This window comes from Ictalurus furcatus, chromosome 26 (assembly GCF_023375685.1).
Source record: "Ictalurus furcatus strain D&B chromosome 26, Billie_1.0, whole genome shotgun sequence".
NCBI classification, from domain to species: domain Eukaryota; kingdom Metazoa; phylum Chordata; class Actinopteri; order Siluriformes; family Ictaluridae; genus Ictalurus; species Ictalurus furcatus.
This window is the reverse complement of record NC_071280.1, coordinates 2,673,447-2,693,072: the sequence shown is the minus strand read 5'-3', so window position 1 is coordinate 2,693,072 and position 19,626 is coordinate 2,673,447. Positions and strand designations below refer to the sequence as shown.

General features: G+C 38.6%; 1 protein-coding gene across 1 annotated transcript; it reads left to right on the top strand.

Annotated features, from left to right (window-relative positions):
• Positions 1-1,896: 1,896 nt before the first annotated feature.
• Positions 1,897-18,260, top strand: LOC128601778 (interferon-induced GTP-binding protein Mx2). The gene is made up of 12 exons (XM_053615151.1): positions 1,897-2,349; positions 9,369-9,506; positions 9,615-9,769; positions 9,992-10,130; positions 10,265-10,463; positions 10,717-10,795; positions 10,884-11,006; positions 13,948-14,089; positions 14,512-14,670; positions 15,007-15,083; positions 15,264-15,521; positions 17,719-18,260. The coding sequence occupies exons 1-12, from the start codon at positions 2,160-2,162 to the stop codon at positions 17,941-17,943; spliced, it is 1,884 nt and encodes a 627-aa protein (XP_053471126.1). The 5' UTR covers positions 1,897-2,159; the 3' UTR covers positions 17,944-18,260.
• The last annotated feature ends 1,366 nt before the right edge of the window (positions 18,261-19,626 follow it).

Below are 19,626 nucleotides of genomic sequence, written 5' to 3'. Positions count from 1 at the left end.
TTGTCTGGCCTATTAGGCATGACACAGACATCTGAATGGAAATGTTAAATGCACACATTGTTAACATGTATTTGCGTACCCTGCATCAGAAGTCCCTCAGTTTCTGTTCATGTACACCTTTTCTTGCACCAAAAACAAAAATATATATAAATGACATAAAACATGACATTCTGATAGGGCAGATGAGTTTCCTTACTGATGTATACAATGTCCTCCACTAATATTGGCACCCTTTGTAAATATGAGCAAAGAAGGCTATGAAAAATTGTCTTTATTGTTTAAACTTTTGATATTTTCTTTTTTAAAAATCACAAAAATACTCTACTGTCATGGATATCAAACAATTGCAAACAAAATACAGGTTTATCAAAAAAACTTTGTTAAATATAGGTGTGCAACAATTATTGGCACCCTTTTAATCAATACTTTGTGCTACCTCCCTTTGCCAAGATAACAGCTCTGAATCTTCTCCTATAATGCCTGATGAGGTTGGAGGATACATGGTGAGGGATCTGAGACCATTCCTCCATACAGAACCTCTCCAGATCCTTCAAATTTCAAGGTACACGCTGGTAGACTCTCCTCTTCAGTTCACCTCACAGGTTTTCTATGGGGTTCAGGTCAGGGGACTGGGATGGTCATGGCAGGAACTCGATTTTGTGGTCAGTAAACCATTTTTGTGTTGATTTTGATGTATGTTTTGGATCATTGTCCTGCTGGAAGATCCAACCACGGCCCATATGAAGCTTTCTGGCAGCGACAGTCAGGTTTTCATTTAATATCTGTTGATATTTGATAGAGTCCATGATGCCATGTATCCTAACAAAAAGTCCTTTATGTAGCCTACACTAATTACCTCGATATTATATTTATTATATATTCTTATTTGGATGCTTTGTGCCCATTAGCATGATTTAAATATTATTATCAATTTAATATTCACTGATTCCACTAACATTCCATTAAACACAATCAATGGCCAACAGCTCCATCTAGTGTTTAATAGAGACCGTGATTTCGTGTAATAAGTTCTACAATGTTCATTTAAAGGTGCCCTAGACAAAATTTCTCAACTTTTGTCAAGATTAGATCTCTAACAGTGATAAAGTGCACTATATAACACTAAAAACATGAAAAATGAATCTCTTAATGATTTATGAGAATGGTCACGAGGGTGCGGAGTGAAGGGGTGCGAGGGCGTGTTTATGAAATGGCTGACAGGATAACCATGTAAACACAAACAGGACTTCTGAGGACCCCTGAGTTCACCGCTTAAACCATTGTGCGTGTGTGTGTGTGTGTCTGTGTGTGTGTGTGTCTCACACACACATCTACATATTTTCCATCTTATTCACAATATTGGTAAGGGGAAAAAGCGGCCATTGCACCTTTAACATACGACTGACAATATAAAAACGAAAAACAAAAAAAAAACTACACATTGTATGCTATAAAACTTCTCATTCGTGGGATTTGCCCAGCATTATGTAGCATGTTCAATCAGTGAGTACTTTGTAGCTTTACATTTGATGTAATTTTGTACACACTCGCCACTTTTAACCAAATATAACCCAAATATAATCTGTGAGTGTGCAAAAAAAAAAAAAAAAAAAAAAAAAAAAAAACGTCATTTTGGTCAAACCAGGTTAACCAGACACCTGAGCCTTACTGTGGAAGCTTACCATGAAACGATACCTAATAAAAGATAAAAAAAAAACCCCAAAAAAAACCTATGCCTACTTTCGTTTTCGGGCTTTTATCAAAAAGACTGCATTCTTTACACTGAATCGATTCTTTAAAGCAAAGCTATACACGTGAGTCGAGTTTTATTGTGTATGATTTGCTACAGTGGAAAACACCTATGATCTATATAAGCTAACAATATTTTGTTTTTAGCCTTTGACTAAAAAAAAGGCTTTAATATGTTTGTTTGTAAGCGACTTCCGGGATTGACTCTGTTAGATGAATCATTTGGAAAGAACCGATTCGTTGGATTTGGATGATAAATAGAGCATCCAGGTGTGCAAGTTCCGGTTTCAGAAGAAACACAGCGGAAACAAGTCTGCGATATACTGTAGCTCAGACTCTAAACGAGAATAATAAGATCTAATTGTTAATAGTTATTAATACTTATTTGCCGAGTTTCTCAGCGGTCAGAGATGAGCGCGAGCCTGAGTGAGCAGTATGAGGAGAAGGTGCGCCCGTGCATCGACCTGATCGACTCTCTGCGCGCGCTGGGTGTGGAGAAGGACCTCGCGCTTCCAGCCATCGCCGTGATCGGAGACCAGAGCTCGGGGAAGAGCTCGGTGCTGGAGGCGCTGTCCGGAGTCGCTCTGCCCCGCGGGAGTGGTGAGACACCATGGGTCAAGTTATCACTACATACACCCTAAAAACTTAAACTGTGATGTACTAAATTTTATTTATTTTATTCTTTTTTTTGGGGGGGGGGGGCATTTTTACACTTATAAATATTTAGTACATATTACAGCTGTGAAATAATTTAAATATACCTTATGAATTCAATAATTTACCTCAGATTTTCTCTCTCTTTTTCTCTCTCTTTGTACAATGTACAAAATATAAAATATGAATTTGATGAGGGTAAAAGGTGCCATCACACTGCCGCAGGTATGTCCTGTTTCGAGCGCTCCGGAGAGTTGCTGCCTCTCAGTTGATTCAAGAAGACTTTAGAGTTTATTTCTCAGACAGTCAGGTGCCTCAGCAACAATGTGCACATCATTCAAGCTAAAATGGCGGGCCATTGGTAGATCGGTAGCATGTTTTTACAAGAAAGAGAAACTAGGAGAGAACGACACATTCCTGTGATATGTGTTGTCTAGGTAGAAAGCTAGAAAGAACTCACATAAACTCATGAGAGCATAACACACATAAACAGCAAGAGAGCATGCCATATTAATGTGTATCATATGTACAGTGCCTTCCACTAATATTGGTAAATATGAGCAAAGAAGGCTGTGAAAAATTGTCTTTATAGTTTAACCTTTTCATCTTTTTTTGAAAGACCTTTCTTTGCTCATTTCTTAAGACCTGGGCCACTTGCAAAGGTGACGGGAAGAGCATGGGCAATCCTGAAAGAGGTGAAAAAGAACCCATGGGTAACAGCAAAAGACCTGCAGAAAACTCTACAAACTGTGAAAGTCTTTGTTCATATGTCCACTATCTGAAAAACACAACAAGAATGGTGTTAATGGAAGAACACCACCAAGGAAAGCGATACTGTCTTTAAAAAAAAACATTGCGGCACATCTCAAGTTTGCCAAAAACAATGTGGTTATTCCAAGGTGCTACAGGGAAAATGTTCTGTTGATAGATGAGACAAAAGATTTTGGCAAAAATGCTATGTTTGGAGGGAAAAAAAGCCACTGCACACCAACACTAAAACCTCATCCTGTTGTTGGATCATTTTTAGGTGAATTATCTCGTCTAGGGTAATTTTGTGTAGAAAAGAGTCAAATAACCTTGTCAGGATTAAATACTTTTAATGACAACAGCTTTTGGACCCAAGTCTCCTCAATGAGAGTTGGAAGTGACTAAGGGCACACTTCCTCTTTTGAGTCATCCTAATATGAAAGAAAGCCGGTCCTCAAAACATAAATTGTCTGTCTACTCAGCAAAAATCTGAAAAGCAAATATAAATATAAATTGAATTGTTTTCCCAAACCGCTCCCAAATGTTGGTTTTGGTATGGCTTCATAAGCAAAAGATTTTTTAAAAATAGTGAATTATATCCTATGATATTTCAACACTATCATCATTAAACGTTCGTCGCATTCCAGCGTTAGTAAGATCTTGCATGGGAAGATTATAAGTTTCAGTAATGGGTGCGAGAGCAACATAATCATCTTCACCTGTTTCTGGAATTAGGTAATAATAAGAAATCAATTGACGTGTGAGAGAACGATCCAAACTACGGACGATGAGCCCTCTGATGCAGGGAATCAGAGCTAATGCCCTTTTCCATTTGAGTCCCCCTACTACAGGTCTTGGCAGGACATTAAGTGATCTGTTCATCAGTTTGTGGTGTGAACAATTTGCAATGTGTGTTGTGTATCCAGGTTGTTCTTTCTGTGATCTGCACCACCAAAAAAGGTTGTCAGCAGCACCTGAAATGGCCTGTCCCACCTACAATCTTTCCACGTTCTGCGGAACGTCTTGACGAGTACCCAATCTCCAGGGGTTCACCTTAGTCTTGTAAGCGAGAGGGTCCTCCTGTTGGGGAAGAGAGTTTCTAATAGCTTTAAGTTGTTTAACAAAATGCTGCTATATATTCTATCAAGTCATCATGGATATTTTCTCCCTCCTTGGGTACCTGTAACACAGTATTTAACAGAAAGGGTCTGCCATGGAGCAATTCATACCGAGAGAGTCCTAGTGAGCCTTTGATGGCTTTAATAGACGTTAAAACTAAAAGCAAACATTGAACCCAGTTTAGTCCAGTGTAATTCATGGTCTTTCTCAATTTATCTTTTATAGTGCTGTTAATGCGTTCCACTGGTCCGGCTGATTGAGGATGGAATGCACAGTGTTTTCTGAGATCTATTCCTAGCCATTCACTAAAGACGTCTGTGACTTTGTTACAGAAATGTGGTCCAATGTGGTCACTGTAGATTTTTACAGGGATTCTCCACCTTGGAATGATTTCATTGACCAATATTTTAGCCAATGTGGTGGCATCGGCTTTCCCAATTGGGAAGGCCTCTACCCATTTTGACCAGCTGTCCACAATCACTAGACAGTATTATTACGCCTGACATGGTGTCAATTCAATGAAATGCATTACTAGGTGTTCGAATGGTCCTTCTGGTTTAGGGAAGGTTAAGGTTGGTTGTTTTACGTTCCCCTGTGGATTAAATTTAGCACAGGTGAAAATTTAGCACAATAGGTGGTGAATCCTATAGTATAGAAATGCGTTTGTACCATCCCTCTTCTTGAGACATGAGTTACTCCATGGCTCAATTTCGCAGCATAAGGAAAGTGTGAACTACAACCACTACTCCCACAGTCCTCTCGATTCAGCGCTGGGTTATTTGAAGGCAGCGCAGGCTTTACACACTTGCGCTTGACCAACTATATCATTCTGTTCAGATTTTAAAAAATCATCATGCTTTTTATCGGTTATACATGGTGTCATTATCTGAAGGCAGCGGCTATTTACACTCAGTGACAATAGCAGCATTGTCTTAGCGATATGCTATTTACACTAAGTGACAATAAATAGCGATATATTCTATTTACACTATATAAAAGTAGCAGTTCTTTGCAATAAGGGGAAATAGTTGTTAGATGCTACTTGTACTTATAAATAGTGGCAGATACTATTTGCATCTCAGTATTGTACACGTAAATGTAAAAAATGTACATGACTATATTTATTAATATTATTAAATGGATGCCACCTTACTGGGACAATAAAGCCCACTACTTTTCAAAACCACTTTTCAAATATTTTCATTTTTATTGAAAATAAATGCCTTTCCAATCTGATATGTGATGGGAAAAGGGAAAAGAGCGAGTTCGGAAAAAGGTGGATTCGAACTCAGGTCGAACGCGTCAAAAGCTACTTTCAGGCATCTTTTTTAATCTTGTGTGGGCCAACCAGACATTGCCCTCTGTTTTCAGCAATGTAAAAATTGGGCCCGCCTGGGCCCCAAGTGCGCATGGGGTCCTGGGCCCATGCCCATAATGCCCATTGGATAATCCTGGGTCTAGCTTGGTGGAATAGTACACCACTGGGTGTAATTTACCACCGTGTGTTTGCAGAAAGACAGAAGTCATAAGGCCATTATTTATATTAACAGTTTGAATGAAAGGTGTAGACATATCAGGTAATCCCAGAGTGGGTGCGGAGGCCAACTGTGTTTTTAGGTCCAGAAAGGCTTTTTCAGCCTCTGGAGTCCAGATTATTTGATCAGTTAGAGCCAAATTGCAGCCATGTGATATGGAGAGCAATGGTGTGGTTCTTTCAGCAAAATGAGGTGTCCAGGCTCAACAATAATTTACCATTCCTAAAAAGGAAAGCATCTGCCTTTTAGTGGATGGTTTAGGAAGAGTAGTGACAGTCTGTACTCTATCGTTCATGAGTTTTCTCCCTTCAGCTGAAATATCATATCCTTTTTAGGTATTTTACATTAGATTTCCAAATTTGAAGTTGTTACGGCTCACTCTGTGGCCATTTTCTGCCAAAAAGTGTACATAAAGAAGGACCTTACTGCCGCGATTCGAATCAAATCTTTGTACATTTTCAGCCATTGCCATAGAAAACAATGCTGGACTCTCGCAATACCCCTGTGGACACCGAGTAAATGTGTACTTTTTCCTTCAAAAGTGAAGCACCGGTATTAAAACTTGTGCTCCCAAAGGGATATTATTTAAAATGGTATATGGATCTGGGACAATAGGAGTGCGAGGTATTATTTCACTATTTACAGCTTGTAAATCTAAGACCCAGTGGAGGGGGCTGCTTTTTTAACTGGAAACAGGGGTGTGTTACATGGGGAATTACTACATGGAACAATTACTCCACTTTTAATTAAGTCTTGAATGAAGTCTTCAATGGCCTCTGCTTTCAGAGAATATTGTCTTTCACAGGGTCGATAAGAAGATTTTGGATCAACTACTAGTGGAGATGCTCCTTTCATGAGTCCCACATCATCACTTCCCTGTGACCAAAACTTTGATGGTATTTGGGCGATGAAGGGCTCCACAACCCTTTCAGAATTTACCATTAAATTAACGGCCTTTTTTGTGACAGTAACCCATTTTAAATCAAGAGAATAAGATTGTAATGCAGGGTAGAGGCGTCCTTCTCCACTGATCACAATCCCTCTAATCCGGTGAATTAAAACAATTCTTTAGTAATCCCCCACACTTCACCCTAAGGACAGGTGTGGTGGGTTTGTGGTGTGAAAAAGTGTTTTTTTTTTCTTTTTTCTTTTTTACTTAAACCAACAGAAACCACACAAAACCCTGCTTTAATCCAACATAGGTTGCAAAGGTGATGTGAAACCATTTCACTTCCCTTAAAAAACTTTTTCCCGTACATGGGATTGGCACCAGAATTAGGTTTAAAATACATAGTACAGTGCATGTATTCAGGATTTTGAAGGACAGCACTGGGAGAAAGTCTCTCTTTAGACATTAGTTTTTTAGGGGAGAGTGATTAACCTTGGCCCTGAATTGAGTAAATCTAAAGTATAGTAATAATGTGGTGCAGAATTACCCAGAGCAACACCTTGAAAAGAATTTTGGTCTGTTCTAAAAAATTTCAATTCCCTCACTATAAGATTTATTCGGGATTCCTAATTTGTACATTAGATCTCAACCCATGAGATTAACCGGAGGCTAACAGTATTCATTTGTTTAGTCAGTTGTACAATATTTCTTCCCCCATTGGCAGATTGATCTATGACTGTCTCAGAAGACACTGGGAAAGCTTTAGTAGCCCCTCACTTGAATCTCAACAGTAGGTGGTGAATGAGCGTTTAACATAGCTAACAAATGACACAAATTAAATTCTGAATTTTAAACTTTCATCTTCAGGATTATAGGTATGAAAAGGTAATAAATTAAAGGTTACATGACCTGATGGCGTGTTTATTTCAAGCTCTGGATCCTGGTCAGTTACACCTGCCCCTCATCAACCTAATGTCCCTCCTGTCCACACATGAAAGACATTTCTTCCCCCATGTATGCCTTTTACCCAACCTCATCCTTGGCCCCTTCTCCTCGGGCCAGAACCTTGGAAAAAAGACCTGGTCAGTGTCGCCCCACATTTGGTTGTCCATTTGCTGTATTTGTTACTGTATCTTCTTCGTGTCCAGGTTTTCGTTCTGCACTTATAAAGTTGCTTTGGAGTCCCGAATAATGTCTTCTCCATGTCGTGGATATTCTAGAACATTGGTAAGTCTACCATGTTTCCAGATGACACAGTGCTTCTTGACTTACTTATTTATTTTTGGCTGCAGACGGTCCATGAGTCTCTTCTTTTGTTGTTGTTCATACGGAGAATCATTTCCAGAACTACTCTGGAGTTAGCGTCAAAGATATTGGCCATTCTTTTGACAAATTGGTCCACACTTTTTCAAGTATTTTGTTTACAGCTCTGAATCTTAGTCCAATCTATGCTTTGTCTGTAATGTTCAGTGATTCGTTCATAAAGAGCTGTGAGTCTCACTTGGTGTTGTTTGTTCGTGTTGTCGGTATAAGGAATCTCCTGATGATTGTCTCAGTAGGCATTGAAATCGCCTTCAACACAGCCCCAATATGTTTTCACTGCAATGTGACAGTGTACTAATGTTACAAATAAAGTGAATCGTTTGAATTTGTATAGAGTTTGATCAAGTACACACTAGCGCACATGCTAGCCTCAATTATCAATATTTATAAAGAAAAAACATGACAAGGAAAATAGAATGAAACCTGATGTTTAAAAAAGACGTCCTTGCTTTTCCTCGCCATCATGCTCATCGAGGTGCCTGCCGGTGACCAGCAACCAACTTCCTGTTTACACTTGTATACGCATGCCCAGTGTGCAAGAATGGTCATGTGACATGCATTTTCGGTCGTGTAGTGTGGATGGAGATCGTTTCTGAAACACAGAGGAAACGCCAGTGTGGACGAGGATGGTTTTCACATGCACTAGTGTAAACAGAGACTGACTGTCCCTCAGTGGTGGAATGAATTTCCGACCTCAATCAAGACCGCAGAATCTGTCAATATGTTCAAAAAACCCCACCTATTCTGTGAACAATTAACTAACCACTAACTTGACACCACCACACTGGCTCTTCCACCTCTACTCTGTGAACTCTGCTTCTGCATTAAAAAATCTTGCATGGTAGCACTAATGGTAAATGGTCTGCACTTATATAGCACTTTTTCAACCTTAGCAGTTCTAAGGTTGTGTCTCAATCACTGATTCACACACACACCAATGGTAGCAGAGCTGCCCTGCAAGGTGCTAGCTTGCTATTGGGAGCAACTTGGGGTTCAGATGAGATGTCACTCATGTTCCTTCCTGATTTACTGATTGGCAGCTGGTTAAATAACGAGAGTATTCTTCCTGCGCATGTTTATAATATTCATTGTTACATATGCATGCTAATACATTTCATACAACTTGTGTATACTGTGTATTTTGCTCTGCGTCAGTGTCTCACACTATTGGGTTGTTGATTTGCACTTTACATAGTCTTGTGTACTGTACTGTTATGTGTTCTTAGCTATATAGATGAATGACAATAAAAACCCACTTGACTTGACTTGAAATAAAATAAACAAAAAGCTAAAGAGGAAAAGTTGATGAAAGACTAACAAGCAAACTGTTTCCTCTGCCAACAACCACACAGGTATTGTGACAAGATGTCCGCTCGAGCTCAAGATGAAGAAGAGCAGGAAGACAGACTTCTGGCATGGAAAGATCGAGTATGAGGATTATGAAGAAGAGATTGAAGATCCAGCAGACGTGGAGCAAATGATTAGAAAAGGTAGTGAACAGAATCAAGTGGTTAAAATTGAATACAAGCTAACAGAGAACAGTTAGCATCTCCGCTTTTCCTATTTATTTATTTATTTATTTATTTATTTATGTTTAGCTCAGAATGAAATAGCTGGGACCGGCATGGGCATCAGTGATAAGCTCATCAGCCTGGAGGTGACATCGTCCAACGTTCCTGACCTCACGGTCATCGATCTGCCTGGTATTACCCGTGTAGCAGTCAAGGACCAACCGGAGAACATTGGAGAACAAGTAAATTTGGGTGAAATCTTAAATATTTCATGGACATGCTTGGGACAGGCCATGCCTCCCTAACTGACATGTCTTATTAGGAATCAATTAATGAATCATATTAGTAGAGCAGTATTCTTAATAAATATGACACATTTATGACATTGTAAACCCTGATAAAAGATCAAAAATAGACCAATGGTATTGAGCTGTAATATAAGCACATGCCTGACTTGGTTTCAGAGTAAGAGGCTGATCAAAAAGTTCATCACAAAGCAAGAAACCATCAACCTGGTGGTGGTGCCGTGTAACGTGGACATCGCCACTACTGAAGCGCTGAAGATGGCTCTGGAAGTTGATCCAAACGGCGAGAGAACGTTCGGTCTGTGGAGCCTTTTCATCAGTATATCATTTTAATATATAGTGAATGACAAAGTTTGTTGTGCTTCTTCTTCTTCTCTAACTTTATTCCAGAAGATATCTTCCATGAGCTTCTGTGTGTGTTGATTATAACAGGCGTCCTAACGAAGCCTGACCTGGTGGATAAAGGCTCGGAGGAGACAGTGGTGTCCATCATCAATAACGAGATCGTTTACCTCAATAAAGGCTACATGATCGTCAGGTGCCGAGGACAGCAGGAGATCAAGGACCGTGTCTCTCTGAATGAAACCGTCAAGAGGGAAAGGGACTTCTTTGAAGATCACCCACATTTCGGGTGCGCATTTTATTTTTCTTAGTTATGTCTTTTGAATGTTTATTTTAAAGTCGTTTATCTGGAATTTGTCTTTGGAATGTATTTTGTAGTTTAAAGGTGCAATATGTAGAAAGTCAATTTTTAATACACTAATATTAACAATATTAGCTAGAACAAGGATCATTGTACTAATGATCATTAAAGCAGGAAAAATGGATGCAAAAAAAAAAAAACTGAGTAAGATGAGTGTAGAATGTGTTTTATTTTCCCACAGAACACTGTATGACAATAGAAAAGCCACCATTCCCAACCTGGCTGAGAAACTCACACTTGAGCTCGTCTTTCATATTGGGGTAAAGATATTTTTTTCCAGAATCCTGCAGATTTTGTGGTACACAAAAACCTTGGCTCGTAGTAAATTTTATCTATGTATGCATTAAGCGATGCCTGCCACAACTGGAGGAGCAAATCCAGGTGAAGTTATCTGAAACTCAGGCTGAACTAGAGCGCTATGGCTCAGGGACTCCTACAGAACCAGAACAAAGGATCTACTTCCTGACTGATGTGAGTTATACACACACACACACACAAAAAAAAACAACTTTAAAAAAACCCCTGAACTTTAAAGTTATATCATTTAACATGGCCGAATATCAACTTAATATGTTCCTTCATTTGTTGTATCATATTTTAACTGATGTGACTCCATGTGTATATATGTGTAACCTGGGTGTTACATATCTTCCAGAAGTTTTAATAAATTTTTATTTGGGGGATAAAAAAAAAACAATAACTTCAGAACGGTTAAACCTATCGATCCTAAACAACTTGTACAATCTTATGCACAGCCTGTAGAATGTAGTACAAACTTTACTTTGGATGGTTACTAGGGTTAAATTTTAACGAATTTCTCTTAGGAAAGAAAGTCAGTAGCTTCTGTGGGCTTGAACATCTCGCTTCAAACAAAGTTGTGCAACATTATGGATGTTCTGTAGAATTTACTACATTCTTTATTTTGGACATTTAACTGTTTATGAACTGAATTTTTCTTAGAAATAAAACTATTTAATAGTTTCCTACGAGTTGAACGTATTACTCCAAATTCAATTTGTACAACATTTTGCCCCTTCTCTAAACTAAAAATTTCTGAACAATGTACTGTAGAAAGGAGTACACTCTTTTCTTTGCCAGATTGAAATTCAGCAGCTTCTAAACAGTTGATCCAAAATCATGTACTGAATTTTACTGAAATTTTATTCAATAAAACAATTGCTTTATGAACTGTGCTAGAAACCAACTTATACCAATATTATGAAACATTACTTAAATATACTACACCCCTCAATTTGTGAAGTTTTAGTGAATGATAGTGCTTTTTTTATTTGGAAAAGATTGGGAAAAAACTCACGAGTTTCTGAATGGTTATAAGTTCTCCAAACCAAGTTGGACATTATGCACCATGCACCATCTTTAAAGCTTTGTGGGGTTTTTAAAAAAAAGACAAAAAAAAAAACCCTACAACAATAAACAAACAAAAAACAATAGCTTCTAAATGGAGAATACTGCTCCAAAATTTTTTTTAATACTATACCTCTCCTTTTTGGTGAATTTATCCAGTACTGAATTTGAATACGTGGCACATTGTCTCTTAAATGTACTGCACGCTTAAAGAAACTCACTGAATTTTTAATGGTTTTTTTTTTTTAAATCAGAAAAATTCAGTAGCTTCTGAAATCAGTCCCTCCAGGATTTTGTGATTTTGCAAACTCAGCAATTGTTACGAATCGGGACTGGAGGCGGATGCAGGTGCAGGTCAAAGTCTTTATTAACAGTAGACAAACAAACACGAAACGCGGCCTTCACCAGGAATACGGGAGACTGGTATTGTGGCTTGAAACTAGAGCGGGGCATGAAACCAGACCGCTTAGCATGCTAACGCATTCACTATCGTAATCAAACATAAACGGGGAAACACATCAGCCATTTGGTACAAGCCATACAAATGATCCCAACTACACCAACTATAATACTGCGCGAAGTGCATAGTCACATGAGGGGTTTAAATAGCAAACATACTCAAACCAAAACATGGACACCTGGGGCAAATCAGAGACATGATCAAACTTAATTCAATGTCCAAGTGGGAAGCGAACGAAAACAAAAGAGTCACGTGCCCAGTCAGAAGCCGTGCCGCAGTGCCATCTGCTGGCCGTGGCGTAACAGCAATATTCATAGGCACTTGCAATTTTTCAAAATGACCACAGATTTTCTACAGATTTGGGCCAAGACTTGTCATGTGACATCATCACAACGCAGCATGTGACGTCAAAGCCCCGTTCGATTTATGTGTGTCAAACATGAGTACAGCTAAATGGTCTCATTTATCCATACATGGATCAATAGTGCCAACTGTTCAGAAGTGATTGTGCTATTTTTTCTATTAACCCTTGTGATTTGTTGACATTACCTTAACTGTCTTGTTATTTGGGGTCCCAGAGACCCCAGTGTTGAATTATTATTATTATTATTTTTTAAATGAGCTCAAAATGAAAAGATTTTTTTTTTCAAATATTTGTATATCATTCTATTACCAGAGATTTCAAAACACTGTTCACTGAAAATAATTGTATTATTCACCCTCTTTTCTACCAAGAAACCGGGCTTGCAATTTTCAAAAAGGTGAAGAATTATGTAAATTATCACAAGTTATTATTAAGGCAAAAAGGGAAATATCTGTGGCACTGTATTTCACACCAAATGATAAATGCATTGTAAGTGCTTACATCAATGGATGAAAAAAACACCATCTGGAAACCTGCAGCGTGTGGAAGGCAAGATGAATTCATTGACGTATCAAGAAATCCTAGGAGAAAATGTAATGCAATTTGTGAGGAAGTTGAAGCTTGGGCATCATTGAACCATCCATCCATCCATCTTGTACCGCTTACTCCTTCTTCAGGGTCGCGGGGCATCACTGGACCTTCCAACACTAAGCATACCTCAAATTCCACCAAGGCCAGGGCCATCACAGTCACCTGACTTGAACCCCATAGAAAGTCTCTGGTGGGATTTGAAGAAGGTAGTTGCAGCACGCAAACCCAAGAATATTACTGAACTGGAGGCCATTGCTCATGAGGAATGGGTTAAGATTCCTCAGGAACGCTGCAGAAGCTCTGCATCTCATTTGCAGCAGGTCATAACAGCAAAAGGGTGCGCCACTAAGTACTAAAGATTCTCGCCATGAAGGGTTGAATAATTTTGAAACTGGATAAATCATTATAAGTTGCATTTTCAGTTGAATTTGGGGGGACCACTTGAAGCATCCGTTGTGTTGAACTATTTCAGTTATTTTTGTTTGATTTGTTCATTGCAAACAGCTGAAATTTTGACAATAAACCTGATTTGCAATGGGGGTTGAATCATTTTGATTGCAAAGGAATTTTCTGGCTTTTCCATAAAGTGTGGGTGTTTAAAATCTGAATAAAGATCTTTATATGTTTATTAGAAAATCACAGCGTTTATTCAGGACGTCCTCAACCTAACGACTGGAGAGGAGGTGAAGAGCATGTCATATATGAACATCTTCCCAGATCTGCGGAAGCAGTTTGATCTCTGGAAGAACGATCTAGACAGTGTAGGAGAGACATGTGAGTAGCAGTGTGACAATATATCCATGTGGCTGTATAACAAGGGCACTGCACTGCACTGATAAAAGGGTTACTAATTTATTGAGCACTTTGATAAGCTTAGGCTAAGTATGGCATCTTTATTTCAACATTTAAATGGGAATTTTTCAGACTTCCTGAAAATTCATGCAAAGCAAACGCATGAAAGAAACCCAATCAGATAGCTGAGAAGCTAGGGAGTGATTTCAGAAATGGTACATGTACTGTACAGTGTTATAGCTCATGAAGAATAACAAAGCTAAATCAGATATTGTGATCATTTCATAAACTGCATTAAAAGTGTTGTTCAAGATGGTATGACATGAGCGTCAAGGTAGTAAGATGGACTACACTGAAAGTCATGTCATGTACTTTTACCCTGCATACTTTGCTGAATTTTCTAGTTAACAAAAAGATTGAGAAGGAATTGAAGGCGTATGAGGAAAAATACAGAGGCAGAGAACTTCCAGGCTTCCTCAACTACAAGACCTTTGAGGTGATAGTGAAGGGCCAGATCAAGCAACTGGAGGAACCTGCCATCAGGAGACTGAAGGAAATCTCAGGTATATGGTATTAATTAATGTATGGGGTCTTTTCTCAGGCTTTGAATTGTTTGTTTGCATTAAGTGTGTTGTGAATTTAGAAATGGAATAACAAGCTGTCTTTAGCTTTTTTTATCCAAAATGTTTTGTGCCTCTAAAGGCGATAAGATAAGTTGAAAACACCATGTCTTACTACTACTACTACTACTACTACTACTACTACTACTACACCATTATATTTCCACAGATTCTACATTTCTCTTCCACATTCCAGTTTGCTTTTTGTGTGTATATCAAGGTTTATAAAGGATGTATATTAAGTTGTATTCATAAAAAAGTCTACCAATCTGTCTTTAGATCTCATTAAGAAGGAGTTCAGCCAACTGGCTCATTCCAACTTCCCAGGTTTCCCCAATATCCTCAAAATGGCAAAAGTAGGTCCTCATATTTACACCCACAAACTTTATAGACAAACTCTGCCTACAGTTGCTGGACCATGAGCACAAAATAACAATAGACAATAAACATGAGGCAAAGGCCTAAGACATTAATCAAGCTGTCAGGAAATATAATTTTTAAGCATGTCATGGTGTGATGGGTATTCGTGGTTCCAGACCAAAATCGACAACATAAAGCAGGTGAAGGAGTCAGAGACTGAATCAATACTGAGGACCCAGTTTAAGATGGAGATGATGATCTACACCCAAGACAAAACGCATCACGATAACCTGAAGATGCTGAAGAGCAAGGAGGAAGGAAAAGAGAGACAAAAGCTTGGTGTGGCTCACTCTCCTTCTCATAGGTTGTACGATCACTCAGACAGCGAAGGCATTCGTGAGGAACTGACGTGCCATCTGAAGTCCTACTTCAGTGTAAGTGATTATTAGATACAGTTCATTTCCTTTACCATTCATCTGCAATGTTTGCATGTTTGACTATAGTCAGTGGGGACAACCATAAGTGATACTGCATTCTAAACCTCATGCTACTTTGAAATCCTAATTTAGAGGCTTAGCAGCTACTTTGTTTTTTGGCAGCTTATTCTAGTTTAAGAACATATAATGTGAACATTCCTTTAGTCATATTAGACTATGATATTGACAAGAAATGCTGAAATATTATAACAAACCATTCAATTGGAGAGGCATTGGACAATGCACAGGGAAGGCAATTGAGGTAGTGAGAGATAACTCCTTAAAAGGGAGATGCCAAAACAAAGGTACAGAATGTCCCACTCAGGTATATCCCCGGGTGGTGTGGGGGTAGTTTGGGGGGGGGTGGTGGGTTGTGGGTTCCACAACTGGACAGAAATATAGACAACGACCCAAACTAATGGAGTAACAACTATGACTGTGGTGTGTACAGCATCACACACCCTACACCCCACCTGAGAACAGGCAATATGAAGACCATTTGGTTACAAAGAGAGTAAATGGCAACAATTTGATGATGTTGAAGGGGTCCAGGAATCCACAGGCAGGGCTGATGTAGACCAGAAGCTATGGAGCTATGAGCAACCATCATCAGCATTGCTTCTGAAAGGTTTGGCAGAAAGGAACAACAGGTGAAATCAAGGGGGGCCTGACTGTCAGGGGGTAAAGATCAGCCAGCTAAGGCAGGAGCTGAGGTTGCTAAGGTGGCAGTTAAAAGAGGTGAGGCTAGAAGACAGGGCTGCGCTAGCAGAGCTTCAGGACATAGCTTCTGTAGGAGGGGCATGAGAGGGCCAGGAAATGCACAGCCTTCATTACAAATACTTTCAGATTTATCAAGAAGCTACTTGGGCAAAAGAAGGAGCCACCTTGCTTGCTCCAAAGAGGAGATTATCAGCACCTCCATGACACCTATAGTGCCAAACATGGCCTTTAAGAGGTGCCCCAGGCTCTTGCAATGTGGGATAGAGAAGGGGGAAGGTGGCCCAGCAGTGGAGATGTTTAGGTGTCTGGATCCCAAAAGAGGAGAACTCAAATAACATCAAGCAGTTCAGGACAATCTTTCTCAGTATTGAGGGCAAAGTATTTTGCTTTTTTGCTTGCCTGACACCTGACAGTTTCTGTGGAGGAAATTCTATACGGAATACTTTTGTCCATAAGTGGGGAGTCCCAAAGGTGTCAGCATGTATTGAACACCCAGCTGATCCAAGAGGCAAGGGAAGGTAAAAGAGACCTGTTTGTTCTGTGGCTGGACCTCACCGCTGCCTATGGTTCAATCCCACACAAGCTGGTGGAAACTTTACTGGTCAGCCATCATATTGCAGGTTATGTATCTGTCTTTAGACAGATCTGACTATACTAACAATACAAAAAAAAAAATACAAATTCATATAAACAATATAAATCAGGTTCATGATTAAAACACCTGGCATCCAAACAATTCTCATTCTTCACACTGGTCTGCCACTTATGCTCACATAATGATTTTTTCCTAATAAGCAGCTGAATTATATCAAGCATATCCAGAGTTATCCTATGACCACCAGTGAACATCTTGCATCTCTAGGGATGATAATTCAGATTATACAGTTACATTCAATAAGTGTGTAAATATGGACTACCACTGCTATTTCATTTCACAGAATTGTTTGGTTGAGGATAAGGGTTGTCTCAAGACATTTTCTATATGGTCTTGCCAAGTATGGTCTTGGTCTCATACGATAGTTTAAAAAATAATGTTCCTGTTGTCTTTACTTTTCCAATGCAAAAAGTTTCACAAGAAGTACTTTCTTCTAAAAACACAGCCTAATGCACAAATGAAGCTAACTAGTTTAAGCTAAATAGCTTGACCTCAAAAAAGACTTAATGGTTTTTGGTGTGGCTCTTTGATTGTTATTGGGCCTCAAACCCCTTAATACTCTGTCAAGACTCGATTTCGGCTAGCCCTGGTCTATGACTTAACAATGAAATTCTTAACAACACCTCTATTTGAACAGACTTCTATTACTTGTTGCCTAATTTAGGCTTAGAGTTCCAGTGCAAAAGATGAAATTGGCAAATGTCAGTACAACATACATGCATTATCTTATTGATTCTGTTTGGGCTAGTGGAATTAAATGTTAATTGAATATGTGTTTAGATTGTGACTAAGCGCCTGGCGGACCAGGTTCCGATGGTGATCAGGTACATGATGCTTCAGGAGTCAGCGGCACAGCTGCAGAGGGAAATGATACAGCTCATACAGGACAGACATAACATCGAGGAGCTGCTGAAAGAAGACCATGACATCGCCAGCAAACGGAACAACCTGCATAGCCGTCAGAAACGGCTGACAGAGGCCCTCAAATACCTGGCTAAGTTTTAGAGCCAATCACAAATTTTAACACACAATCTGTTTTGGTAAATTTTGGTAGAATTCTAGATTTTAGAAATGATGTAACTGTCAATCACTGAAGGAACTGCAAAATCCCTTTATGTTTTTGTTTGTTACTACATTTTCAAGGAAACACACAAAAAAATTTCTGTTAAAGCAGTTTCTTTCTGTACGGTGCTGAGTCTGTCATCTTGGATTTTTTTTTTAAGGTTTTATACTGCTTTCTACTCCATATACTAGATACACTTCCAAATAAACAATTTTAACGGCATTTATAATGCATAATAAGGATGTCTTCATGATTTCTTAACATTTACATTATGGAAACTGCATCCTATGCTTATCCTATAATTTATGCCTATCCTATACTTTACTTAAAACCATCAATGGTGCATTTATAAACGTTAGTAATTGTATTATAACTCTCAATAAGTATTTATAAACCGGCACAACATAACTATCAACAACAATATAAAATAATTCACTAATTGGACCTAGAAATAAATCTGCATTACCGATAAGTAATTATAACTATAATATAATAACATTATAAAAATGCAGGCTGTATTTTTATGGATACATTAATGGAACCATAAGACAGACTAATTAATACTTATAAATTGGTGTATAATGCATTATGAGCATGGGCACGGAAAAAGCAAGTGTATCAATTATAGGTAATTATAACAATAAGGTTATTGTTAACCCCCCCCCCCCCCCCCCCCCCAAAGTTCAACACCCACCTGTATAAAGCATATTGTATATGTAGGTAAGAGAGAAGAACAATTAGGGCTTGATTTATCGAGGGCCTAGAAATACATATACAAATGGGATTTTATGAATTATTTTTTTTTCTCTCTGGTTAACCATTATTAATCCAGTACAACAACATAATAATAATGAATTCACCCAGCTACTGAACAATAACAGTTTTAATAAAGTAAGGAAAAAACAGAAATCATATTAATGACTACAGATGCAAAGTCTTTTTTTTTTTTAATGTTACACACCAGCAAAACATTTTAACATTAATTTTTGAAGTATAATGTCAAATCGGAATATTTCCAAACATTTCCATACATATTGCTGAGGAGCTAGAGCTTTTAACATGTCAAACTTTCTAATTAAACACATATTAAGAAACAAATTCCTGACATCAAGAAGTGCCTGAGATGAACAAGTTCATTAAGAACAATTGGCTGACACACTGTGTCTCAGAAGGTGCTGGCTACTGGCAAAAGTTCTCCATGAGTTTTCATCTGGGAGATTGTCTCTTTGATGGTGCTGCTGATTCCATCTATTTATCAGTAAATACTTATATATTATAAGTTCTTGGGTGTCTGCTTATTTTCCTGTATGATACCTCTGAATACAGATATTCATAAGCATGGTATAGGCTTCCACTGCTTTGCTGTTGAGACAAAGCTGTATGTTTCAACAAAGCCAGATGAGGGACATCAGCTTAATACTGTTGAGGACATTAGACACTGGAGGCTGAGTCACTTCTGACAAAAAAGAAGTACTTCTACTAAGACCACAGGCAGCTAGAAGTAACCTTTCTGTATATGTTCTCACTCTGGATGGCCTTTCAGTTACATCATTAGCAGCGGTGCAGTGAAAGACTTGGTGGGATTACTGACCCCAGTCTCTCATTTGAAGCTCATGTAAATAATA